This window comes from Ovis aries, chromosome 7, assembly GCF_016772045.2.
Source record: "Ovis aries strain OAR_USU_Benz2616 breed Rambouillet chromosome 7, ARS-UI_Ramb_v3.0, whole genome shotgun sequence".
Taxonomy (NCBI): Eukaryota; Metazoa; Chordata; class Mammalia; order Artiodactyla; family Bovidae; genus Ovis; species Ovis aries.
In genome coordinates, this window is record NC_056060.1 from 50,689,960 (window position 1) to 50,716,823 (window position 26,864).

The 26,864-nt window shown below is 42.4% G+C and overlaps 1 protein-coding gene and 1 long non-coding RNA gene across 2 annotated transcripts in view; one reads left to right on the top strand and one right to left on the bottom strand.

Annotated features, from left to right (window-relative positions):
- Positions 1-1,536: 1,536 nt before the first annotated feature.
- On the bottom strand, positions 1,537-12,463 carry POLR2M (RNA polymerase II subunit M). Its single transcript, XM_004010570.6, has 4 exons — positions 12,217-12,463; positions 9,886-10,533; positions 6,714-6,918; positions 1,537-5,688 (listed from the first exon to the last, which is right to left on the bottom strand). Exons 1-4 carry the CDS (start codon positions 12,327-12,329, stop codon positions 5,542-5,544), a joined length of 1,113 nt encoding a protein of 370 aa, XP_004010619.2. The 5' UTR covers positions 12,330-12,463; the 3' UTR covers positions 1,537-5,541.
- A 120-nt stretch (positions 12,464-12,583) lies between these two features.
- LOC121819975 (uncharacterized) overlaps positions 12,584-26,864 on the top strand; it is a 41,108-nt gene continuing 26,827 nt past the window's right edge. Inside the window, exons 1-3 of the long non-coding RNA XR_006060385.2 lie at positions 12,584-12,985; positions 23,935-24,081; positions 25,459-25,607. This is a non-coding gene — a long non-coding RNA (uncharacterized LOC121819975). The remainder of the gene's footprint in view (positions 12,986-23,934; positions 24,082-25,458; positions 25,608-26,864) is intronic.

Genomic DNA, 26,864 nt, shown 5'->3' on the forward strand with positions numbered 1-26,864 from the left:
ACCTGGTCCTCTAAATAAAGCCCATGATATCTGATGTCATTTTCTCTCACATCTTTTCTTTGATAAAGGTTTATGAACCAACTACCAATGAGGAGGAAAGGATCAAGATACCATCAGTGGCCAAAATGGTCACACAGTGATAAGATGCTTAAACATAACACATTCCAAATGCAAAAATTATCAGAAGGAAAAAATCTCTTTTGTAGTTTAAGTTATAGAGACAGGACAAATACCCCTAGAGTAACCTAAGCTCTTGCTTAGCATTAGCACTTTTTAAAGCCCATACATAACCTTGATTTGTGGTATTCATGTGCAAGGCCATGTGCTCCAGCGCCCAGAAATTTTGAGCACCGGGTTCTTTTCTTGGCTGCCTCTGAGTGCCCTTGAGAAAATGACTTCAACATCCCTGTTACAGGAAACAGAGATAATCCCACAAGCTATCTACCTCCCCCCTTGACTCAACAGCTCCTGGCTCCCCAGAGAATGTGATATGGATCAGAGCCAGGTCCTATGAAAATGAAAATTACCCTATAGATGACTATTATATAATGTGATTAATCCTCCTAACCTCTTCCCCAGAGTAACTAAAGCCCCAAACTTTAGCACTTAACTTTCTTCTCTTAACATAATCCCTTGAAAATCGAAGGTAAGAGTTCATGACAACAGACTCACTTAATTTTTCCTGGTTTAAACCGAACTTTGATATCTTTTAAAAAAATTCTTTCTTGCAAAACTACACAATACTTTAGGTATTCACACTATAAAAAAATCTTGTGAATTTTCTATTTAACTTGTATAGACTAAAAGTAATGACCTAGTTGAAAGAGTGATTTAGTTTATGAATGGCAAAGATTCAGATCTCCTAAGTCTCAAAATACAGAAATAAAAATATCAGAATATCAAGCATTTTTCAAAAACGAATGGAGATTTGTACTACCAGCGAGATTTGCACTATGTTGCTTCCTTTTATGTAACATGGCAAGCTGATTCTAAAATTTAAATATAAAAATGATCTAATTGTAAATTATCTTTCGGTAATAATTACAAAAAGCAAAAAGAAACAAGGAAATAAGTTGCTTTGTTTCTCTTTCCAAATAAATAAAATTTAAAATGCAAAGGCCCCAAAACAGCCAAGCCTCTCCCGAACCTGATGATAGGCTCTACACCAGACTTACCATAAAGCTATTACAGATAAAGCGGCATAATATTAGCACAAACACATTAATGGGCTGGAGAAATGGAGAGGACCCAGAGAGGATCACAGAAATATACTCTGTGCATGGCACAGACTGGTGCTTACTGCATGACAGGAGGGCACTGCACAGTGCCAGATCAGTGGCTACACAGAAGGACCCTTCCTCACACAGTCACAGGTACCTCCCACAGGAAGTCAAGCATAACACAGTAAGAAAGGCAAAATTAAAAAGCATTATTTAAATGAAAAGATTTTTAAAGACAGTATTTTCATGAATTCAGGGTAGGAAAACATTCCTTAAGAAAAGCTACAAAGGACACTAGACATAAAAGATGAATATATTTGTCATTAAAATGAAGAATTTTTATTCACCAAAAAACCATGAAGACAATGGAAAGTAACCAGAGGAGAGGATATTTACAACAAACTCAATAACCATTAGTACGAAGAATGTATACAAATCAATGAGTAAGATGGCCGACACACACACAACAGAGACAGGTTTTGAATGCGCACTTTTCAAAAGAAGAAGCCCAGTGACCAGTAAACGTGTGGAAGATGCTCAAAGGCTGTTTCTAATTAGAGAAATGCAAAATAAAAGCACAGTGAATGTCTCTATAAAAACATCACACACTAAAATTAAAGTCTGGCAACATCAAGTGTTGAACTGGAACTCTCATACACAGTGAGGGATGAGGGGAAGGATAATAAATGTTAAAGATATACCTGTCTCATAATCCAGCAGTTCAACTCCTAGGTAAATACCCTACAGAAATGTTTATGTGCAAAACATGTTCATTGCAGCATTGCTTGTAATAGCCCTGAATGGAAAACATCATAGAGGTGCCCATCTCAGTAAAATAAAGTGGTACTAATGAAATGGCGTATCACGCAGTAATGAAAATGAGTAAATCACACTGACACACAGTGTGCATTGTGTAAGTGTTTAGTGAAAGGCACTAGACACAACATACAGTGTGATTCCAGGGTTTTAAGTCGAAAGTAGGAAAAACAAACAATATTGTTGTACACATAACAAGTAAAACCATTTTTTTAAAAGAGAAGAAGTATTGCCATAAAGTGAGGCTAGTAGTTTCCTTTGGGGGACAAAGGGGAGGCTGGAAGGAACACACAGGGAGATTTTGGAGTGCTGGCAGTGGCTTTTGAGCCTCTGGTTTGTGATTACATAGCTGTTTGCTTCATCTATTAAACTGCACACCTGTTTTATGTACTTCTTGTACATTTTACAAGATTTAAAAGAATGAGGAAGAACTCATACTACCAAACATACCACTGACTAGAATCATACTTATTTAAATAGTGTGGAAAAACTAGAAGGCCTAGGTCCAAGACACACACAGGAATTTAATATTCTATACCAGTACAATGCAGATTTTTTAAAAAACTAAATCTCACCTCATATAATATTCCCAAGTTTGAGATGGATTAAAAATTTCCTTCTGAATTAAAGGTAAGTATAAAAGTGAAATTTTTTAAGGTACTAAAAGAAAATAAGGATCAATCTGTACCCATCCTTGGGGTAGGGAAAGCAGGCCCTAGCACACCTGCACAGGCTTCCCAGGTGGCACTAGCGGTAAAGAATCCACCCACCAACACAAGAGACATGAGACTCAGGTCCAGTCCCTGGGTCAGGAAAATCCCCTGGAGTAGGAAATGGCAACCCACCCCAGTATTCCTGCCTGGGAAATCCAGGGGTGGAACAGCCTGGCGGGCTGCCGTTCATGGAGTCACCAAGAGCTGGACACAGCTGAGCACACACACATACACACAGCACACCTGCAAAGGCAGACCCTAAGAAAAGAACTTCTACACAGAAACACCACCGACTATATTAGAAGGCAAGTCACGTGTTGAAAACAGTAATAACACATGGCAAAATGGACATCTTAATTCATAAAGTAACTTATAAAACAGTAAAATTGGCAAACTCGCCAAGGGAATATAGGAAAGATATGAAGAAGCAATGCTCAAAACAATGAATGAAAATGGTCAATAAACATGACAAGACTCTCAAATCTTCACTTATAATCAAATAAACACATTTTAAAGGAAGCCCTTTTCTGGAATTATTGGCAAATATTTTGAATAGCAACTTGCAATTCTGATAGTTTTATATTGCTAGTGGGAACATTAAGGAAGACAGCCTTTGTGGGGAGTGATGAGTATCAAGTCTCAAAAATTTACTTTCACCTAGCAATTCCTTCTAGAAAGGTACCATTTGGAAATAAGTCACTTTTTTTACAGATGTGACATGTTGATTTTATCATTTCAATTTGCATTATAATGAACACATCGTGAAACAAATTGATGTTAAAAGTTACGGCACACCCATAAAATGGAATATTCTGCAGCTATCTAAAATGTGAAATATTTAGCATGTGGAAATGTTAATGGTATATAGAGCAGAATATTAACCAGTGTATGACTGCATTATTGAAAATATAAATGTATAGATATGCATAGAAAAGTATGCATATGTCCTTGTACCCAAATATTAACAGAGGCCTTCTCTGGGTGGTAGGATTACAGGGGACTACACGTATGTGCATGGGAGCCCTCCCATGATCAGTTTTCCAGGAATAACGTTTATTTATTTTGGTGACTCAGACGGTAAAGAATCTGCCTGCAATGCAGGAGACCCAGGTTCGATCCCTGGGTTGGAAATATCCCCTGGAGAAGGAAATGGCAACCCTTGCCAGTATTCTTGCCTGGAGAATTTCATGGTCAGAGGAGCCTGGTGGGCTACAGTCCTCGAGGTCACAAAGAGTCGGACATAACTGAATGACTATTTTAATAAAGAAGGAGCATCAGATAACTTTAGGATGTGAAATCATTTATAATTAGTTTTAAAAACTAAAAATAACGAAACTGTGCAGGATAGTCCTACATTTGCTTTTTGAGGGAAGGAAAGCAAAAGGGCGATAAAGTTACTCCCAAAAGGACAGGACACAGAACTGAGCGTTCCCTACCACACCTACATCTCCCTAAATGCACTCTAACTCAAATTTCATATATGAAAAGCCTCCTTCAAAGCTAAGTTACATTGAATTAAGCAGCAGTAAAACATCACCATTAGCATTTTCAGGTTGCTCTAATTAATATTTTATTCTTTCAACACTGCTTAAAGGCACCAACATGTTAGACAAAACTCTGACAACATATTTGTTAATTTCTCTGGAGACAACCATATAATCCTTTGAAATTATACATGAAATTGAGATTTCTGCAGCCTACATAAGTCTCTTTTGGGGTGGGGGCGGGGAAGCAATATATTTTGATAACAAACCAATTGTGGCTTTGGAAATTTTTTTGGTTGTCTTATCAAATTGAACCTATCATCTGCTAGAACAATGAAGTCAAGTCAGGCCAAGCCTAACAACAGATAGGGCTTCTCCAGTAGCTCAGCAGTCAAGAATCTGCTTGCAATGGAGGAGATGTAGGAGCCACAGGTTCAGTCCCTGGGTCAAAAGGATCCCCTAGAGAAGGAAATGGCAACCCACACCAGTAATCTTGCCTGGAAAATCCCATAGGCAGAAGACCCTGGCAGGCTACAGTCCATGGGGCCGCAAAAAGCTGGACACAACTGAGCGACTAAACCACCAACAGCTATTCCCTTCACAAACATCAATCACCTTAAGGCTTTTCCTGTTCCTCATGTTACTCCATGACCAGGCAAATCTGGTCATCTAGAGAGACCACCCACCCTCTAGAATTAACTAAAAGTACCGCATATTCCTTATCAGAAGAAAGAAAACATATTTCCTAAGGAAAGACAGAAAGAAACAAATATTTAAGCATTTTCTTTGAGTGTCTTCCTTGGTATTTAATGTCCAGTACTGTAATAGCCCCCATGAAAACATGCACAAAATTATCTAGGCTTCTTCGTTATTCAAAAAAAGAGGGAATTATATCTTCATAATTCATTTTAGGTGATGCCTGGGACAACTAAATAATTCACTAAGACATGTAATAAACATTATTTGGTAGAGGTAAGTATAAAGAAAAAAGCAGTTTAATCACCTGCTTTCATTTGGCTTAGAGAAAAAAATGTGCTTACTATATACTAAAATATCAGACCAACACAGGACATACTGCCAAAATTTAATATAGTGTCATTAAACACAATATTCAAATATTCAACTTTTCAAGGACATGAAAATTATCATCTGAAAGTGGGCTCGTTTTATAGTTTCCTTAGCATAACTTTACAAAATTCTTTCTCTCAACAATGTCTGACACTGATCTCGATACTTGTTAGGCAGTCTGATGTAAGATAATGAGATCTCAACAGGCAGAGATTTGGGAGATGATCTGAACATCCATCTTCAGAGTTCATCCTCGGAGGACTGATCATCATCTTCGTCCCTTACTTCTCGGTATTTCCTTGAAGACTCCCCTTCTGGATTATAGCTCTGCATTTTAATATTTAGTCTTTCAGCTAGCTTCTGTGCTGCGAGCTTGGCTTGTATCTCCTTTAAGACAAAAAAGCAAAAAGTTAGACACTCATACCTTTTCCCTACAATTTTTCAAGGGGAAGTCACTGGAATAGAACCAGTTTCACTGGAAGGGCATGCCCCTTTATTTCTGGGCTCTCTACCGCCCTCTGAGGGAATGAGACACAGTCATCACAGGGCAGGGCTGGAGAGAGCTACCAGCCTGCTACAGCGGTGATCACAGACTTCCACTGATAAACAGTGTGCACTGAGATATCCGACTTCTATGCGAGAAACTGAGCAATCAGCTTGGCACTGCGACAGTTATACACAGGAACCTACTTTCTAGCATGTGGGCAGGCGCACGTGCATAGACAACCCTGAAGAGCAATCTGAGCCATCAACGTCAAAAACCACCAGTGCTGTACTGACCCTCCAACTGGAAGAGTCTTCTTTCCTGGATTAGATTATGGCTTCTAGGCTCGAGAGTGACATTTCAGTGCCACAGTGAAAATCAAAGAATACTAAAAACTGATTATCCCTCACCAAATTAACTCCCATGAAAATTACTATGCAATAAAAAGCCTAAGTAAATCTTAAAGAGCAGCAATGTGCTTGCAGACGCCCAGTGACGGTGTCACTGACTGACTGGCACCGCATGCTCATTCCTCATCTGGCTCACTTTTCTCAGGCTGCCCCCAACCTACTCGAACTCATCTATGTCCCTCCTTCAGGCCACGGGTAGTACAGGTAGGTGGGACTGAAGTGGAATTATTACTGCTCTGCCAAGGAAACCAACTCCAAACTGAACGGTTTAACTCAACCTAAAAATAACTTCACACAGGCATTTAGGGTCAAACAAGGTAAGAAGCAATTCCTCAACCCTTCGTTACAACTAGGCAATAACTTGAATGAACTGAGAGGATGAAAACTAGCTTTTAAAAACGAGTGTCTTGAAAATCCATGCGAACCTAGCTTTTGTGAAAACCAAAGGCCTAGAGTAAATTCTGACTCATGTAAGCAGCGTCCAACATGCAGACAGGAACAAGCCATGCTCTAAATACCTCGTAACTCTGCTTCTGCTGTCTCTGAAGTGCCAGCGACTCCTCTATGGAGAGCAGCTGTGTCGGCAGGTGGTGCAGCGGCAGAAGCCGGGCCGCTGTGATGTCATCAAGATGCTTCCTGTCCCTGCGCCGCCTCTCCTCTGAGGAGACGGGAGACCCTCTCCTCTGACAAGCACTCAAAGAATCATGCGGCTGTGAAGGTAATCTGCAGGAAGCAACCCTTATGTTACACCACCTTTTCACAGACACACATTTGTAGCATTCAACGAAAGTGGTCTTCAACCTTGGCAGCTAACTGTTCTATAAAGGTAATAGTAAGGCCTTTACCACTATTTACATGCACAGATAAAACGTTCCTTTTAAATATATTTACCTCAAAAACAAATATTTAAATTGGCACCTTTTTTGGTAATTTGACAATGCATTCCTCTAACAGATAGCTACACTCATTGCCTCTCCCCTCTCTCCAAATAGTAGAGTGGGTTGTCATTTCCTCCCAGGGGGCTCTTCCCCACCCAGGGATCGAACCCTCATCTCCCACGTCTCCCGCACTGGCAGACAGATTCTTTACTACTGAGCCACCTGGGAAGCCCCCCCAAAAGCTTATACTCGAGCTGAAGCCTATTCTCATTCAAAAACGCCTGCGAAGGGGCTTACTATCTAGCAGAGGGAATTAAATTTGTGAACAGTTTCAGTGTAATGTAGTATCACGGGTACTATGGCACAGGCCCACTGGAACACAGACAAGGGAATGGCCTGTTGTAATGGGAGACAGGATGGCTGGCAGAAACACTTCAAAAAGAGTGCAATCTGAGGAGTCTTGGAATAATAAGGATTCAACATGTAAATGATAGGATCTCTGATGGCATTTCACCAGAGTAAGGACTGATAGGGCTGCAGCTCACAGGAAGCATGGGAGCTGGAGAGTACAGAAAAGGCTGGGGCAGCAGGCTGGGTGCAGGGCACATGGAAGACTTCTAGTCTGCACAACAGGTTCAGGTTTGTACTCTACAAATTGCACTCTGGCAGCAGTGGACAGGAGGGACTGGTAGAATTAAGACTAGGCCAGGACGGAAAACAACTATGGGCCAGGACAGTGATGAGCATCTTCACTTTGACAGGAGAAACGATGAACATAAGGATGATTAGACGAAGGTCCAGGAAATACACTGTGAGGCCCCATGGCTGGCAGAGATGGAAAGGAGGGGAAGAAAGAAGGTGCTGGCACTACTGGCTTAGGGAATATGGGACAAAGTAGTCTGGGAAGAAGTGAGTTCTACTTTGTACAGGACAAATCTTAGGTGCACAGATCACCCCCATGTGGCCAGGTTTCATAGGTAACTGACTCTGCAAATCTGAAGTTCTGGGTAGACTAGGGCTAGAAGAGACGAGGCAGCCCCCCGCATCAGAAGAGCCGGAAGAGCATGCAAGAGGCAGCCAAGGGACACCTGCGTCCCCCGCTACTTCCAACTGTCTACCACCTGGCTCCCCAAAGCCCATCCTCTTCTGATGAGTGCACCTGTCTCTATGGCTCACAAACTTCCCCTGGGAACCTTCACGGATACTCCCTTCCTCTCCTCCCACTTCCAGCTAAAGGACCACAATACAGAATCAGGGTCAGTGTACTCTCTGTTGTATGTATTGACTAGATGATGCTTCTGGTTTTCTGCCTCCTTCAAAGTGAGGAAAGATACCTCACCACACACAAGATGAGTAATTACTTAATCAAAGATTACTTTTTATTCCCAACTAAAAATTAATTCTGGTTTTCTGCTGCTAAGTCACTTCAGTCGTGTCCAACTCTGTGCGACCCCATAGACGGCAGCCCACCAGGCTCCCCTGTCCCTGGGATTCTCCAGGCAAGAACACTGGAGTGGGTTGCCATTTCCTTCTCCAATGCATCAAAGTGAAAGTAGCTCAGTTGTTTCCGACCCTCAGCGACCCCATTAACTGCAGCCTTCCAGGCTCCTCCATCCATGGGATTTTCCAGGCAAGAGTACTGGAGTGGGGTGCCATTGCCTTCTCCACTGGTTTTCTACTCAAAACTATTTGTTCTGGTTTTCTATGCAGAACAAATAGTTTTGAGGTTTAAAAAAATGAATAGTAAGATACAATTGAACTTTAAAGTTTCTATAATAATAAAAAAATTGGTTTAGGTACTTGTAACTACAAGCTTTCAGTTTTTCAAAGAAAAGCAGTAGCGGTTAAACTTTGTATCTGTCGTTGTTTAGCTGCTAGGTTGTGTCAGATGCTTTGCAACCACATGGACCGCAGCCTGCCGGGCTCCTCTGTTCATGAGATTTCCCAGGCAAGAATACTGGAATGGGTTGCCATTTCCTTCTTAGGGGATCTTCCTGACCCAGGGACCGAACCTGCGTCTCCTGCATTGGCAGGTGGATTCTTTACCACTAAGTCACCAAGGAAGCTTCCTGTATCTGATATTAATGTCTTATAAAACTACTCCCTGATAAGAGTGTTATAACTGCACATAAATAAATAATACTCTTTTTGAAGAGATTTTTTTCTGAAGATCTCAGAAATAAAACTATGACAAGGAACTTAGAAGTACAGTTCACTTGCCCCTCCTGCCCAAACTTGTTTTGCTTTTTTAACCCTTTCTCAGCTCCCTTCCTCCTGAAATGATTATATACTTTAATGTTCTTCCAAGTGTGTAAGCCTCGAGTCCTTATCTAGACCCTAAACTCTATGAGGAACAGAATCTTTACTCGTGTGTTGCCACAGCACCTACTGCTTACATACAGTGAGCACACAAATATTTTTTACTGAGAAAGGCCGTTGGTTCCTACAATTGTTTTCCTCTTAGCTTATAGTCTAGTTAGAGGAGGAGCTATGTACAAGAATATGGTTCTGGAAACAATTATAATAAATTCTCTAATTCTATGTTTTATATAAAATTTTGCCTAAGTATCCTGAAGTTTAATGTCCCATCTGCTACTGAAAACCTTTTCAATTACTTGGCTAAAAAAAGAAAGCATTTTCCAGCCAGAATCCTCCACTCCAGCCATGTTCGTTTTACTGCTTCTACAATACGCTCATTCCCAAGTACAAGCAGTTCTCATACCAAGTCCACTGAACTTAATGCAGTCTCCCAGTTTTGGGAGTTTAACAAATATCATGCTCCTGTAACAAGCCTGTTTCTGATGGTACTTACACATTGGTTTTAAATTTATGTGGCGGGGGCATGGGATTTTTGGCTCGCGTTTCCAGCACTTCCATGTAATGAGGCTTCTTCTGGGGCCTACTCCAGAGGCCGGCCAAGTTCTCAGGACTCTGGTTTCCTTCTGAGTGGTGTTCAGTGGGATCCGCAATTGTGATCCTTTGCAATCTATCAATGAACAGGTTGTCTGAGCTGCCAGGATGATCCTCCACTTGACCTAAGGCACAATGCTGAGGGAGACCCTCACTAGCTTCAGATGAGGAAGGTGCTGGGGCTCTGCTGCTAGAAGGTGGGTGCTTGCTCACTGTGTGTTCAGCCTCAGTTGCCTCAGCATCACCTCCGCGAGTCAGATGTTCCAGTCCCTGTTGTCGTGAGGTTGTCTGAGATGATGTGATGTTAGCTACAGACGAACAGCCAGGAACAGGTGATGAAGTATCAAGTATCTGGTCAGAATTCTGGGCCTTATCTCTGCCCCCATCAACAACTGCAATCGCTTTTTGCCTCTCCTTACAGTCTAAGCTAACAGGATAAAAGAGTTCACTTCTTCCTCTAACTTCTTCACGTTCTGCAATGGCAGCTTTCAGTTTGGTGACAGCGTCTGAGATCTTTTTACCTTTGTCGGGCAATTTGCAAATGAATTTTCTACAAAAGGAAAAGAATAGGTATACGTTACATAGAGCCATGTTTTTAAACTTGAGATATACAAAGTAGTATTCTCAAAGGGAGAAAAATCGACCGTTAAGTCAAAAAACTGATTTCCAGCTGCCGGAAATAAGAGAATCATTACCCAAATACCCCTCAAAACAAGGGACTACAGGATGATTAGGGACTATGTCTTGTTTGTCTCATCTATTAACAATTAGAATTTCTGCAGAAGTATTTTAAGCATGATATTAATATAAGACATGCCCCAAATCAGTTTTTAAAGTGTGATTTCCAAGACCTTCCTGGTGAGGGGAGGTGGATGGATCTGCAAGGTCAGAACTATTTATAATAACTAAGGTACTATTTGTCATTTTCACTCTCTTTTCTTACCATGAGTACAGGGGAGTTTTCCAGAGGCAACATGATATGGATGATAGCATTGTTCTGATGGCTAATAGAATGCGTTTTTGTGTTCTTGTGTTTTAAAGATTCTCACTTGTAACTCCTAAGACAATGATAACTATCAGTCGATATAACACACATACAGCAAGAGCTCTTCAAAATGTTCAGTAAGTCTTCAGAGTTAAAGCGGTCCTGAGGCTAAAAAGTTAACTCACTCATTCTCACAGTCAAAATAGTTGTCTCTACCAGGAAATCCCCAAGTGATCATTTGCCACTTTGGCTAAGTGGCAAAAGTTCTTTTTCTGATTTCCTTTTCTTTAGCCATACAATAAATGTGGAGGGAAGGTTACAGCTCACACCCTCTATTCTTTATGACACTACATTCATTCTCCTAATTCTATTAACATTCCTCCCAGTTGAGAGGTCTGTATTTTCCCAACGTTCTCTTCTCTCTCCAGCCTCATGACCACTTCTCCAGCTTTCAATCAAATGTAATTAACTTTTCCATTAACTAAGCTCCAGTAAGTAAAATCAGTGTCAGACTATTACCCTCCTCCAGTTTTCCTACTTTTATTAATGGTGCTCCATACAGGTTGGAAACTTCAGCCATCTCTGTCAACCATATACTCAAATGATCCTAAGCCTGATCTAGTCTCCCCAATCCCACAGCTACCCTTCTAGTTCACTTTTTTAGAATCCCCTTATTGGAGAACTTCTCTGAAAATACCTCCTAGTCTCTTCTGCCTCTTATTCCTTCAAATTTTCCTGCACCAAACTGCTAAAATAAGCTTCCTAAAAAAATCATTATTTTTACACCTATTCTCTGCTAAAATCCATTAAGTCTAACAGCTAAGTGTGAACCAAACTTACTTTGCCTAAGAAGCCACTCTTTTACCCTACTCTTCCCACTTCCTACAGTTCCTGTAAAAAAATGGGATCTAGAGATGAAACTTACTAGGTGTTTGGGGCACTATTTGGCGGAAAGGGAGCGAAAGGACTGGGGATACAGACCCTCCCCTTGGAGGGCCGACACAGGCACTGAGTAAGTAAAATCAAAGAGGAGCTGAAACGCTGGAGAGCCAGAAACACGGGCGCCCGGCGCCCGGGCTGTACGCGGTAGCTCTGTGACTGTAGGCCGGCCACTAGCCCGTGGGCCTGGAACGGACCTAAGACAAGGTGACCTTCCAGGAAAGAGATCGGGATGGGGGCGGGGAGGGGCCCGTCCCAGGGTTCCCAACGCGAGGAACCCTGCGGTGACTTCGCGGGACCCAAGCTTACACGTTGCGCAAAAGTCTCTCCTGGCGCTTCAACATTTCCCGTAGCTCCGCCAAACTCCGCTGCCCCAAGTCCTCGGGAGTTTGGGGCTCGAAGCCGCGGGGAAGCGAGGACATTCTGCGGGGGCTGAGGCTGGCGAGGCGGTGGGCACTCGGCGTCCTCGGCAGCCCCCGTGGCTGGCGCCAGATCCGCGGCCGGCGGGGACTCCGGCGAACGAGCGGGAGTCGCCATTTTCCCGGAAGAACAAGTCTTCTTCTAGCCGAATCGAGCTTTATTGAAACGCCGGAAATAAACACGGACAGAGTTGAGGGAGTGGCGGCCGGGGCGGGAATCGCGGGGTGACGTCACGCGCCGGCGGGGCGCGCTTTCTAGTTGCTTATTCTTCCTGTGCCTTGGGTCTTGGCTTAAGTATTCAGAAAAAGTGAGTTCCTGGGGCCCTGTCCTGAAGGAGTCTGCTGAGTGAGGGAGGAGAGCAGACATTAATCAATTAACAAATGGAAGAATTGTAAGACGGCTATGGGCACCAAGGAAGGAATAACGAAGAAGTGAAAGACACGTGGAAACAGGAGTGATGAATTGGTTAACCATTAGTGAAGCTGGAGTATGTACCGGGCACGTGAAGCCCTGGCCTATGGCGTGGCCTTGCTAGTTCTGGGTTTAGTGAAGACCTCAAACATTAATGTTGGAGGATCATTCAGAACCATCAGCGTTTCTTAAGGCGGCTTTGTGGCATTTGAAGCAAGACTTTTCCTCGTTTTCAGGACTGCCTCAGGTATTGCAAGATATTTGGTGTCTATTTGATGTCTGGGTTTCTGCTCTCTAGTTGGTTTGGCATTCCTGAATCCTCCTAAAAATACAAAACGCACCCCCGCCCCCCGCCGCCCCAACACACACACTCCTGAGTCCTTGTAACAGTACAAAATGCATCTCCCCAACACACACACACACACACACACACACACACACACGATTTCAAAGGCCCACAAGAGGTGATGATAGTAGGAGGTGCTGCACAACAAACGGAGAACCTCTTTTTCACAATTACCCGTTTTGCCCTTGGAAAAACAAAGGCACAAAAACTGAAGTTTTCCCAGGGCACAAAACTAGTAAGTGAGAACATCATTGCTGTAGACACAAATGCCCAGGTGGTCTTTCTGCCACCCCAATTCAAAAATCTTGCAAAGAGCAAGAAAGTTTTTTAGGCTGTTGAGGAAAGCAGTGTAACTGCTAACTCTTCAGTGTAACACCTAACTCTTCTCTATAGTTCAGGTAAGAAAGCTGGATCCCAAAGAAAAAAGTAGGAAGCATGCTATAGTCTTAACAGACATCAGTTGTGAGGTTTGAAAGACCCTATAACCTCCAACCCCAGTCTCTCCCTTCTTTGATACGGAAAATTTACATTTGCTAGTCCTTTGTAAGGTGCTGTAACAAACAATTCCCTCCCAATCAGAGGGAAGCTCTAGATAAAATATGAGGCTATTTCAGGAAGTACAGCTGAAACTGTGTCTGTATCCTTACAATCTAGTCCATTCTGATCAGTTTAACATATCAAAAGTCTCAACATAAACTCTGCTTTGAAACAAGGATTTCAGTAACCTGCTCCATAGCTTTCTAAGTGAGAAATACTCAAGAAAGGCCCTTGTCAGGTATTTGTCCTGTGGCAAGCTCCCACAAGGCCTTCCTCACTCTAGCCTTCTCCCTCTGTTCCTGGAGGGGACCTGAAGGCCTTTATTCCCTCCCCACCTTCTCACCCCCATCCCCCACCCCGGTGATAGTAAGCCCTTTCTTCCGACCTGGGCCACAGGCACCCTCCAAGCAAGGATGCTTTCTCTCAAGCCTCAGAATTTTGCCCCCAGCTGTTTTCCTTTTGTGGAAGGCTGTCCCTTTTCCCCTAGCCCATGTTAAATCTTAGTTTAAGTCTCACCTCCTTCCGGAGCCTTCCTAGAGTATTCCAACCCAAATTGCACTCTGAGCATAACTATAGTGCTTAGAACGTACTGTGCTTCTCCAGGTGTGTTGTGCGTGGCGCTTTCTAACAAGCTGTGAAGTCAGGGAATTCTCTCAAGGAGCTGTATTTTTGCTTTTCTGTCTCCCCTAAGGCAGGTAGCAGATACTAATTGATAAAATCTCCCTCTCTCATAATTTTTTCCCTGTCTTTCCCTTATATTCACCTTCTTAATGAAATACCCTTCTATATATTGCAGATCTTAAGCTTTTAATATAAACGTTGACCATAATTTTCAGTGGTATGGGATAGAATCTTTTACACAACATAGTTTAGGATTTCAAGTTACTATAATACAAATCTGAATTCCTCACAACGGGTGCACCAACTATCTAGTGCTTTAATCAGTAACCAAGAGGCTTAGCAAGTGAAGAGATTTTTTTTTTTTTGGGGGGGGGGCGCTGTACTGGGTCTTTGCTGCCCAAGCTTTTCTGTAGTTGCTGTTAGCAGGGGCTGCTCTCTAGTTGCAGTGTGCGGGCCTCTCATTGCAGTGGCTTCTCTTGTTGCCAAACATGGACTCTAGGGCTCACAGCGTTCAGTAGTTGTGACACGTGGGCTCAGTAGCTGTGGTTCTGGAGACCAGGCTCAAAAGTTGTGGTGCATGGGCTTAGTTGCTCCACAGCATATGGGGTCTTCCCAGATCAGGAATCAAACCCGTGTTTCCTGCATGGGCAGGTAGATTCTTCACCATGAGTCATCAGAGAAGCCCCACAAGTGAATAAATTCGTCTAACATTATTCTACATGTTTCAGTGAAGTTATTTTTTGGTTGAGATTAACATTCAAATCATTGGACTTTGAGTAAATCCAGTCACCCCCTAAAATGTGCATAGACCTCATCAGTCAGCTGAAGCCCTTTAGAGAGCAAAGACTGACCGCCCTTCTCACCCACCCACCACACAGGAAATTTGCCAGCAGAAAGCCTCCAGACTTGAACTGTAAGTTCCGAGTTCTCTAACTTGATGGTCTACCCTGCAGTGATAATTACCTGAGCCAGTTCCTTAAAGTGAATCTCTCTCTGATAATGGCTGATACACAGATCACACACCCTACTGGATCTTTTTCTCTGATGACCCCTAACTAATGTTCAGTTGCTAAATTGTGTCTGACTCATTGCGACCCCGTGGACTGCAGCACGCCAGGCTTCCCTGTCTTTCACTATCTCCCAAAGTTTGCTCAGATTCGTCTCCATTGAGTTGGTAATGCTATCTATTTCATCCTCTGCCACCCTCTTCTTTTGCCTTCAGTCTTGACGCCTGACTAATACAAAGCCTAGTGGCATCAATCTGTTAGGAAAATCCAGTAACCTGACCAGGGATCAAACTCAGGGCCTCTGCATTAGGAGAACAGAGTCTTAGCCACTGAACCACCAGGGAAGTCCCTTGATGGGTCAGTCTTGCTAGCTGCCTCATCTGTGCCTCAGCACAGAACTTAACAAACAACTGACAGCAGCCTTGCCAGTTAGGGAAGAGAAAGCAAGGGAAGGAACAGGCGATTGGAATTGGGTATGAGAAAAAGAGTGAGAAAAGGAAAGAGGAAGAAACTAGTAGAGAGGGAGACAAAAAACTGGAAGGGGTAACAAGGAGAATCCGTTTCTCTCCACAGATATCAGAAATAGAAGGTGTCATAGGAAGCTTTATGCTGAGGAATTCACCCACAAATTCGTCGCTCTTCCAGCTCTAAAATTTTTATACTTCTACAGAATGTCACGTTTCCCCCCTTTGCATTTCACTGTGATCCCACTGCAACAAAAGGTTTTCCTCAGCTACCCAAGAGTTTAGGCTATAAAGTACATGCACTCCACACTACAGGTAAAGTCTTACATGAGTTATCCAAACTGTTTGAAACAAGGAACCACATTTTCAACTCATATCTCTCTCTTTATCAGCAAATAGTAATTTAAAGCCATTTTCCAGGACTGTGGTTCCCCAGTGACAGACTGTGGAACTATTAAAATTAATCCTGACAGAAGATCCTTGCTGCTTTCTCTAAGCACATTCAGGCCGTTGGTTTATGAACAGGATGAACAGACGGCCCATCCCAGAGGGCTTGAGGGAGGAAGCATGTTAAAATGGCTGCCTCCATCTTTGTTTGCTCAGCTGCTTGGAAAAACTAAGACAGAGGGAAATGGGATTAATCAAGGGGGCAGTTGCCCATGGAAAACAAATAGGAAGACTCTGGTGAGAAATCCCAGTCAAATAAGGTTCAAGTCAAAGGAAAAGAACACTTTTCTCTTCAGACTTTCACACAGTTGAGTGTTGTTTGGTGACAAATTTCTCATTTCGGGCCACCACAGTGTTTTATGATATTTCTGTTAGCATGGAAAGAGATAATTCAGGAAAAAAAAAGTTATTGGTGCACTAAAGTTCCAGGTGATTTTACTTTGTAATTAGCAACATTAATGAAGATTATTGGTTAGATATGTGACTGATGGTGATTAACACCTCTCTGTGAATTTTATTTTTATGTCTATTTAGATCCTTTGCCCACTTTTAAAAAATGCTTGTTTGTTTATTTATTTGTCTTTTTGGCTGCACTGGGTCTTCATTGCTGCAAGCAGGTTTTCTCTAGTTGCATTGCGTGGGTACTGACTTCTAGTCTCATTGGTGACTTCTCTTGTTGCCCAGCACAGGCTCTAGGCACTCAGGCTTCCATAGTTGTGGTACATGGGCTTAGCTACCCCGTGGCATGTGGAATCTTCCCAGACCAGGGATTGAACCAGTGTCTCTGCATTGGTAGGTGGATTCTTAAGCACTAGACCACCAGGTAGGACCAGGGAAGTCCTTCTATGATTTTTCATATGAATAAACTCATAAACCAGAAAAAAAAAAAAACAACTTCTTGAAAGAAAGCATGTACTCACTGCTATATTTAAAACAGATAACCAACAAGGACCTACTGGAACACACAGTTCCATTTACTGAAGCACATAGAACTCTGCTCAATGTATGTGACAGGCTGGATAGAAGGGGAGTTTGGGGAAGAATGGATACATGTGTATGTATGGCCGAGTCCTTTTGCTCTCCACCTGAAACTGTCACAACATTTGTTTATTAGCTATACCCCCAATACAAAATAAAAGGCTTAAACCTGCAAAAAAATTATGTTGAGATAATCATATGATTTTACTCCTATATTCTTTCAATATGGTAAGTTTTTATTAATTTTTAAATATTAAACCACCCTTGAGTTCATCTGGAAAAAAAAAGCAAGCATGTGCCGCTGTGTGTTATAGAATATACAGACATTGTAGCTGAGGCCCCTCCTCTCCCATTAGAAGAAAGACTTTTTTTTTTACTTACATTTTATTGAAGGATAGTTGACCTACAGTGTTGTGTTAATTTCTGCTGTACAGCAAAGTGATTCAGTTATGCATATATATACTTTTCTATATTCTTTTTCATTATGATTTATCACAGGATCTTTAATATAGTTCCCGGTGCTGTACTGTAGAACCTTATTGTTTATCCATCCTATATAAACTAGTTTGCATCTGCTAATCCCACTCCATCTACCCACTCCCTCCCACCCCACCCCACCTCTGGCAACCAGAAGTCTGTTCTCTTTGTTCAAGTCTTACTTCACTTCCCTTTGATGGACTGGCTAAAATTCCACCAATAAGAGAATCACTAGGTTAACAAGGATCTTTCTTTGAGACAGTAGATATTTCTAGAAGGGTTGTGGCCTATCAGTCATTTACACTTGAGTGTGAGTTTGTTCCAAATGGCTGTCTCACAAAAGGCTAGCTGAGGTGATGATCTGCACTAAAAAGTGGGCTTTGTTAGAAGAGAAAGGGAGAAAATAGAATTTTGAGGCGTTGGAGCGGAAGAGTAGGCCAGAGAGAGTTTTACAACAGAGAGAGCTGAGGTGGCAGAAAGACTGCAGAAGACCACCTTTTCACAATTGGGCGAATATGTAGGGTAGGCAAAACGGGAGCATATTAAAACCAAAGTTTGGTTAGAATCGATTCAGATTCTGTGCTGAAGGGCAGATCCTTCTATACTTACGTGGGTCTTGTCACCCAAGATTCTTGGTAAAACATCCAGTGCGTTGTTTAAGGAAGGTAATTTGCAAAGTCACTAAAGGGTGAGATTTAATAATTTTCTTCCAAGTGTGATAGGAGAGGGACCTGAGAGTTGTGCCTTTAGTGGAGGGAAAGAAGAGCCAGGTCTCTACTGCAGTGCCAGGACACCGTTTATGTCTCACTCTTTGGAATCCAATGTGCATTGGAGGCCATGAAACAAAGAAACCAATGCTCAGCAGCAAAATGGATTTAGAGAAAACTACCCACCCCTCTCCTCTGGTGAGACCCGGGCCAGAGTCAAGTGTCTGGTCACCTTTAATTTTCTGTTTTGCATAAAGAAGAATACCGCTCTGAAAAGTTTCAGCAAGGGGGAATAGGAGAAAAGGAAGAAGGGAGGCCCACATAGCATAGAATCGGGAGAATGACCGAGAGGAAAAAGTCCTCCTTGATTTTCTCCAAAATTTGGAGGAGAGAATAGTCAAGCATAGTATATGGACGGTAAAGGTGATCCAGATCAGAGAAGTGAAGTAAAGGGATAGTGGTGAAACTTGTTGATCCACAACGATGATTTTGGGAAGAGAGGGTCTGTGTACCACCAACTCTGTATCCAGTTAATTTTCCTAGGCCTCAGTTTTCTCCCATTTAAAATGAGGGTATTGAACCAGATGAACTCCAAGGTGCCTTTCAGTGCTTAAATTATAGGTTTCTAGGATGATGGATGTTATAATACATTCTTTGGCAACATCTGCATCTATTTAAGCTCATAAATGTTGAAAAGAAATATTTGGTATGCAGGAAACCAGGAAGCAGGTAGCTCCCTTTAAATAAATAGTCATCCAACATTGATGAAATTTAGGGTTTTATCAGCCTTTGCTGGACTCCCGTGGTTGCCCATATCTTATGGGACTGGATCATGTTTTCCATCACCTAGAATTCTTGGGCTTAATTTAATTTTTATATCTAATGGATGACAGCTCTGAGTAATTTAAGATTGTTTATAAGGTTAAAAAAAAAAAACCTGAAGTTGTCAAAATAGCAGAAGACAGACAAACTTATAATGAATGATGTGGGAGGAACATCACTTCATGCTGACTAGAGAAAAAAAGTGGTTTAAAGGAATAAGTTTTTTCTTTATAATGCACAGAAAGAAAAACATTAGAAAATGTAAATAAAAGGTTGCAAATTGTGGGGTTTTGGCCACATCGCATCTACAGATGGAGCTTCCCTGGTAGCGCTAGTGGTAAAGAACCTGCCTGCCTGCCTGCCAGTGTAGGAGACATAAGAGATGTGAGTTTGATCCCTAGTTCGGGAAGATCCCCTAGAGGAGGGCATGGCAGTTCACTCCAGTAGTCTTGCCTGGAGAATCCCATGGTCAGAGGAGCCATAGGGTCCCAGAGTCAGACATAACTGAAGCAACTTAGCATACATGCAGTCTACAGATGAGTTTGTTTGGCAGCACAGAGTTTTTCAAAATTACAAATTTGAATGACTTTAAGATGGACATGTACTAGTGATCCTGATGAGCATCCTTCCTGCTCCTCCCCACCACCAGCCACTCACCCCCAATATCCTACCACAGACCCTTGCCACCTTGATGCAAACTTCCTGGGCACCAGGACATTTGAGTTTGGTGTGTGAAAATATAAGTATAAATGAAATTTTAGGCCTTTTCTTTTTTGAGAGGCTGCAATTACAGTCAGTCCTCCATATATGTAGGTTCCACATCCACAGATTCAGCAAACCTCAGAGCCAAAATGGGACTTCTCTGGTGGCTCAGTGGTAAAGAATCTGCCTGCAGTACAGGAGATGCAGGAGTCATGGGTTCAATCCCTGGATTGGAAAGATCCCCTGGAGAAGGAAATGGCAACCCACTCCAGCATTCTTGCCTGGACAATCTCATGGACAGAGGAGCCTGGCAGGCTACAGTTCATGGGGTCACAAAAGGTCGGACACAACTAAGCAACTAGACCACCACCACCATGGACCCAAAATACTCAGAAAAAGAAAAAAGAAAAGGAAAAAAATCCTGGAAAATTCCAAAAAAGCAAACCTTGAATTTGCCTGTGTACTGGCAACTATTTAAAAAGCATTTATATTATGTTAGGTATTATAAATAATCTTGATGATTTAAATTATATGAGAGGACAAGTTTATGCAAATACTGTACCATTTTCTATAAGGGCTTGAGCATGTGTGGATTTTGATATCTGTGGGAATGGAGAGCCTGGAACCAATTCCCCCACTTTTGATACTGAGGAATGCCATGGAAACTCCCTAGATCACTAGTAGATCACTTCCTAGGGATCACTTGTTATAGGAAGGTGTTCTTCACTTCTAAATCTGTTTTCCTAAAGATTGTCTGTGTTTTAAGAATTCCTACAGGAAATTCCTTGGCAGTTCAGTGGATAGGACTCTGCGCATCCCCTGCAGGGCACAGAGGGAACGTCCCTGGTCAGGGAATTAAGATCGCTGATTTTGTAGTTAGTGTCCCTACAGGTTGTAAACTTCACTGACATTGCAAGCTGTTGGGTATTTGTTTGGTTTTTTTTTTCCCTAGAATCAAATGTAAAAAGTGGATATTAATTCAAAAGAACCTAGGGGAAACCAGTTTGTTTATTTTGTAGTCAGACTAATAAATGCTGTAGTCAAAGGATATAATTCTGTTATTTTGAACAGTTGCTAAGAAGTTGTTTGCAAGCATCTCTAACAATATATAGGCTTTGTTTACAAAGCTTGACTTATCATTTTTATCTATAGCAAAATGGATTTTAAAGGGTCAAAGAAAATGATAAATCTTTATGATACTGTAGCATCTTTACAACTACATTTTCTATTTTAAATTCTATTTTGGGATTTTGTGACAGAAAAGGTCAACTTGAGACAGCATTTATTTCCTTCCCCCAGCCCATCAAAAATTTTGTTTAAATAAATTTGTGGGTACCATAAAGATATTTTATTTTAGGGTTGGACCACAAAATGACCAGTTAAGATTTTTCAGGCTGAATGTGCTTTGTTTAGGAGGTAGCAAGTTAAGAGGAAAGGGGAGAATTAAAATATTTGCAAGATGTCATTAATCTCCAGCAAGAGCCAAGAGTTGTTTTTTTTCCCCCTTCATTTTAGAACTAACCCAGCTTTCTGTTATTTGGCTCAGAAAAGTCTTAAATCTGTAACAAGAGAGTAACTTCCTGTTCTCAAGAGTATGGCTGCCAAAGAAAACATTTACAAGAAAAGTCCCAGGGCCAAAAAATTGCCTACTAATTATTTCTCAACCCCCTCCCACCCCAATTCAGGAAGGTGAATGCTGTAAATGCTGTATGTTAAAACTCGAAAGTATGTGTTGAAAAATTAAGAGAAAACCCGCAAGAACTGTTTGCCATTTATTTATATTTTATTGCATTCAAATTACATCAGTTTTATGGCCCTTGGGCACAAATTAATGTTTCTTATAATATTTTGTTCAGAATTCCATGAAAGTTTTTACCTATTACCTTCCCAACTGAAGAAGACAGAAGCAGCACCAGCATGGAACTCACCTAGTCTTACCAGCTCCAAGCTGGCCTGATAATCAACAGTGGGTCTTGGTTTTCTCCTTGACGATCTGTCCATTCAGTGTGTGCGTGCATGCTAAGACACTTCAGTTGTGTCTGACTCTTTGCGACCTTGTCGACTGTAGCCCACCAGGCTCCTCTGTCCATAGGATTCTCCAGGCAAGAATACTGGAGTGGGTTGCCATACTCTGCCAAACTCCAGGGCTTCTTCCTGACCCAGGGATCAAACCCATGGTTCCTGTGGCTTCTGCACTGCAGGCAGATTCTTTACCACTGAGCTACTGGGGAAGCCCCGTCTTTTCAGTGCAGTGTCAATCAGAATCCCAACAGCCCATAGGTAGAAACTGAGAGAGAGTAAAACTCTTACGGAAACGCAAAGGACCTAGACTAGCCAAAACAACTTCGAAAAAGAACAGAGTCGAAAAGCCCATACTACCTGACTTCAAGGCTTCAGATAAAGCTACAGTAATCAAGTCAGTGTGGGACTAGTGTAAGACAGGCAACTAGATCATTATAACGGACTGTACAGAAATAGACCTGTGCACCAGTATGACCAGTTGATTTTCCTCAATGGTATAAAGGCAATTCAGTGGAAAATGCATAGTCTTTTCAACAGATGGTGCTAAAACAATTCATTGGACATCCATATGCAAAAACTTCTTTGATTTATACTTCACACCATGTATTAGCAATCTAATCCTGCCTAACAAATTACATCCAGATTTAGCAGCAGTCTCCCACTGGTCTCTTTCCAGAAACTCATCTCCCGTCTTACTTTGGGGCTTGTCCTCCTCTGACAAAGTCCAGTGAGTTATTCTCAAATTTGCATATAAGAGAAAGAAGTCTATGGTTTATTTAATCCTGTTTATCCCGACATACTTCTTTTTTTGCCCTGCTTTCCTTCTACACAGTCCTACTCACAAGTAAGCCTTATTCATTAAGTCTGTAATATGTGTCCAATAAAAGGAAATCCTTGGGTCTGCAGATATTCATGGTACAACACCTCCTTCACAATAATGACTAGTACTAATAGCAGGGGTCAATGTTAGTGTCGATTGTAGGCATGTCTCTGGAAACTTCTCCTGTGCTGTTTCACATGATGAGTCCAGCCAGCCTCTTTGGGGTGCAATTCCATTTCCTTCCTGGGCAGAGCTGCTCATGGGAGCACTGCACCCAAGAGGCACCCATGGGACTGTTGCAGTTTAGTGACAATACCAACTCCAGCCTTTCCACCCCTGTTCTGAAGTCAGACAGGTCTGGTGGTTTCAGACAATTTGTATCTCTCTTTGACTTTCCATTTCTTTACCTACAAAACGGTGGTAGTGACATTTTCTACCCAGAATTGCTATGAGGATTGGAGTGGTTGCATGCTACGCCTAGGTCGGTAACTCTTAGTCTCCTTTACTTTAGCCAGGGCTCTTTCTGGATACTTTCGTTTATAGATTTCTCCATGCTTGTTGAGGTGTAGAATGTTGTCCCCTCCTTTATAGAAAACTGCCCCCAAGGAGCTTACCTGTATGGTTGTTGTTGAGTTGTGTCCAATCCTTTGTGACCCCATGGACAGGAGCACGCCAGGCCCATCTGTCCTGGACGTGATGGTCTGTTGCATCAGATGTGAGAGTAGAAAAGATAGGATGGAAACGAATACCCCTGGGATTCAGAGAAAGCAAAGATCGGGAGGAGACAGACTCACTGGGAACAATTTTGGAAAGGATGAAGGTCTTGAGGGTACACATCTGTGTCTCCCCAGCACCTGGCATGTGCTGGTGGAGCTGAACTGGGCCTCTGAGTCTGGATGTCCAGGAGAGCACTATGGTCTGATGTGGCCTGAAGCAGGACAGAAAGGAATCCTGGAGCAGGCCAATGGCATTTACTGGGGAGAAGAGGGTGCCCGGAGTAGACAGATCCACTTGGGCCAGCTGGGGATCAGTCTTGGTTGGTGCGCCCTCTATTGGGAAGACCATGTCACATCACCAAGCCCCAGACACTTCCCAAACATTCTCTCCCGAGCTAACCCTAAAAAGAACTTCCTGGGGCACATGCCACCCAAACTCAAACCTCCCATCAGACATATGGTGAATCTTTCGTCACGATGGCCAGCACTAGCTTCTGACTCACTAAGCGGCAGGCCTTCTCTGATTCCAGGATCCTGGAGGACACCAGCTCCTAAGTAAGCCCAGTCCTGTTTCCTGTCAGCTGCCCTGCACTCTCTGGACCATGGGGACGCCTGCACGCCTGCAGCTCACACCTGCACAGTCCAGAGCTCAGGTATCCACAGGCCATGTCCTGAAGGTACTTTCTGCACTGTCTGTTTTTTGGGGAGGGACGTGGGCCTGCCTAAAGCTACCAACTTTACACATGCCTTCATTTCTCATTCCCAGTGTTGGCAAAGAGGTAGGGAAAGAATATTCTCGTTCTGTTGGTGAGAGTTTCAGTGGACTCAAACCTCCAGAGGCCACATTGGACCACATGGACTGAAATACTGAAATGTACCTAACTCGTGACCCAGTGATCCCTCTTCTAGGAACTTATCAGAGGATTGCTTTAAAAAGAGTAAAGGCAATTCCAAAAAGCCAACAGCTGGGGATAGGGCAAGTAAACCATAGTACACGAATAAAGTAGAATCCAACTAGCTCTCAGAAACATCAGTGTAGCTCTATACACCTGTACCTGTATAGAATGCTGTAGTGTGTAAGTGAAATGTGATTATCAACCATAGGTAATACTTCCCAAGTGCTCACTATGCACCCTGCACTATTCTAGGAGCCCCGCAGATATTAACTCATTTCATCTGCACACAGTGACAGTTGAGAAAGCACTGCCACTGATCCCATTTTACAGGGGCTCAAAGAGGTTCTGTGACTTGCTTAAGGCACACACTTGTGACTAAGCTGAGATAGTCTCAAGAGCCTATGTTCCTGAGTGCCATGATTCTACTTCTGTTTAGAGTCCTGTGTATTCTAAAACAATAAATGGTCTATGTGCGTGGGGGTTCAAGAAAGTCTGGAAGGATTGGAATGAGAATATTAATTGAGGCATTATTATAGGAATACATTTTTGGAATAAATTCAGAGTAAATTTGCTATGTGATATTAGGTTTTCTCTCCAGTTCTACATGAAACCTGTGCTTAGGAGGAGGTTGAAGAACAAACACCACTCTATTTCAGATGGTAGATTGAGTGTCACTAATTTTGACAAAAGGGTGAGAATGATCAGCTCTGGGTTTTTTTTTTTTTCAGTTTCAAGTCTGTATCACTGAGGAAGTACCTTCAGTGGTCTTTCTGAATAGTGTTCTTTCAAATAATGTTTAGAATTCTCCACATGTTGCAGGTATATTTAAAAATTTATGAATACAAAGGCCCAGGGACAGACCCCCTTTAATGTTATAGAATGATTCCTAGCATTCTTTGAATTTAAAATTACTGATTTTTTTTCCCTTTTTTGGTTGTTTTAAGAAGGAGGGTGTAGAGTGTTTGCTGAACAGTCTCTATTTCTTTCTTGTTATCACCAAAACTGACATTTTTTATGCCACCACATTTCATTTAGAAATGGGCTTCTCCAGGGGCCCAGGGGTTCCCAGAACCCTCTGCCACTCTAAGTCCTGCTTCATTACCTCCTGGTCCCAGGATCTGCCTTTTCCTGAAATCCTCTTCCTTGACACTACGCTAGGAAAAGGCTTCTCACGCTAAAGCACCTTGGAGAGGGAAGGTAGCCAGGACTCAACAGCAGTGCTTTAAGACACACCTCCGGATGACAAGACCCTCCTGTGCACCAAGCCCCAGGACCTACCTCAACTGGCACTCACATTAGCCTATCAGGTAGGTGTGATTTTTTTTTTAACTAAAGTGCAGTTGATTTACAGTGTTGTATTAATTACTGCTGTACAGCAAAGTGATTCAGTTATAGATATACATTCTTTTTTATATATTCTTTTCCATTGTGCTTTATCATAGGATATTGAAATAGTTCTCCATACTACACAGTAGGACCTTGTTATTTATCCATTATATATATATATATACCATATACCATATATATATATATATATATATGGCATCTGCTAATCCCAAACTCCTACTCCATCCCTCCCCCCAACGCCCTGCCCCTTGACAACCACCAGTCTTTTCTCGGTGTCCGTGATACTGTTTCTGTTTCATGGACAGGTTCATCTGTGTCATATCTTAGATTCTGCAGATAAGTGATATCATAGGGTATTTGTCTCTTTCTGACTTAGTATGATCATCTCTCGTTGCATCCATGTTGCTGCACATGGCATGATTTTGTTCTCTTTCATGTCTGGTAATGTTCCGCTGCATATATGTGCTGCATCTTCCTTATCCACTCACCTGTAATAGACATCTGGGTTGTCCCCCTGTCTTGGTTATTATGCACAGTGCTGCTGTGAACACAGGGCTGCGTGTCTCTTGTTGAATTATAGTTTCGCCCAGATCTATACCTCATGCGAAGAGTTGACTCATTGGAAAAGACCCTGATGCTGGGAGGGATTGGGGGCAGGAGGAGAAGGGAACAACAGAGGATGAGGTGGCTGGATGGCATCACTGACTCGATGGGCGTAAATCTGAGTGAACTCCAGGAGTTGGGGATGGACAGGGAGGCCTGGTGTGCTGTGATTCATGGGGTCGCAAAGAGTCGGACACAACTGAGCGACTGAACTGAACTGAACTGATGCCCAGAAGTGGAATTGCTGGATATATGGTCATTCTATTTTTAGTTTTCAGAGAATTTTCCATACTGTTTTCCACAGTGGCTACCCCAACTTACATCCTCACCAGCCGCCATGGGAGAGTTCCCTTTCTCCACACCCTGCCCAACATTTTTTATTTGTTGACTCTTTGATGATGACCATTCTGACTAGTGGGTGCTGGTACCTCATTGTAGTTTTGATTTGCATTTCTCTAATAATTAGTGATGTTGATCATCTTTTCATGAACCTACTGGTCATCTGTATTTCTTCTTTGGAGAAATGTCTGTTTAGGTCTTCTGCCCATTTTTCCTTTTTCCTCCTTTATACTTACTTATTTATCTGGCTGTGCTGGGACAGGACCTTCCATCTT

Bases quoted from the DNA above. Each gene is read 5' to 3' on its own strand.
- POLR2M (XM_004010570.6), bottom strand. From the start codon at position 12,329: ATGTCCTCGCTTCCCCGCGGCTTCGAGCCCCAAACTCCCGAGGACTTG. The intron at 10,534-12,216 runs GTAAGCTTGGGT...TTCCTTTTGTAG, and splicing joins GAGAGACTTTTGCGCAACGT to AAAATTCATTTGCAAATTGC. The intron at 5,689-6,713 runs GTATTTAGAGCA...TTTGTCTTAAAG, and splicing joins AGCAGAAGCAGAGTTACGAG to GAGATACAAGCCAAGCTCGC.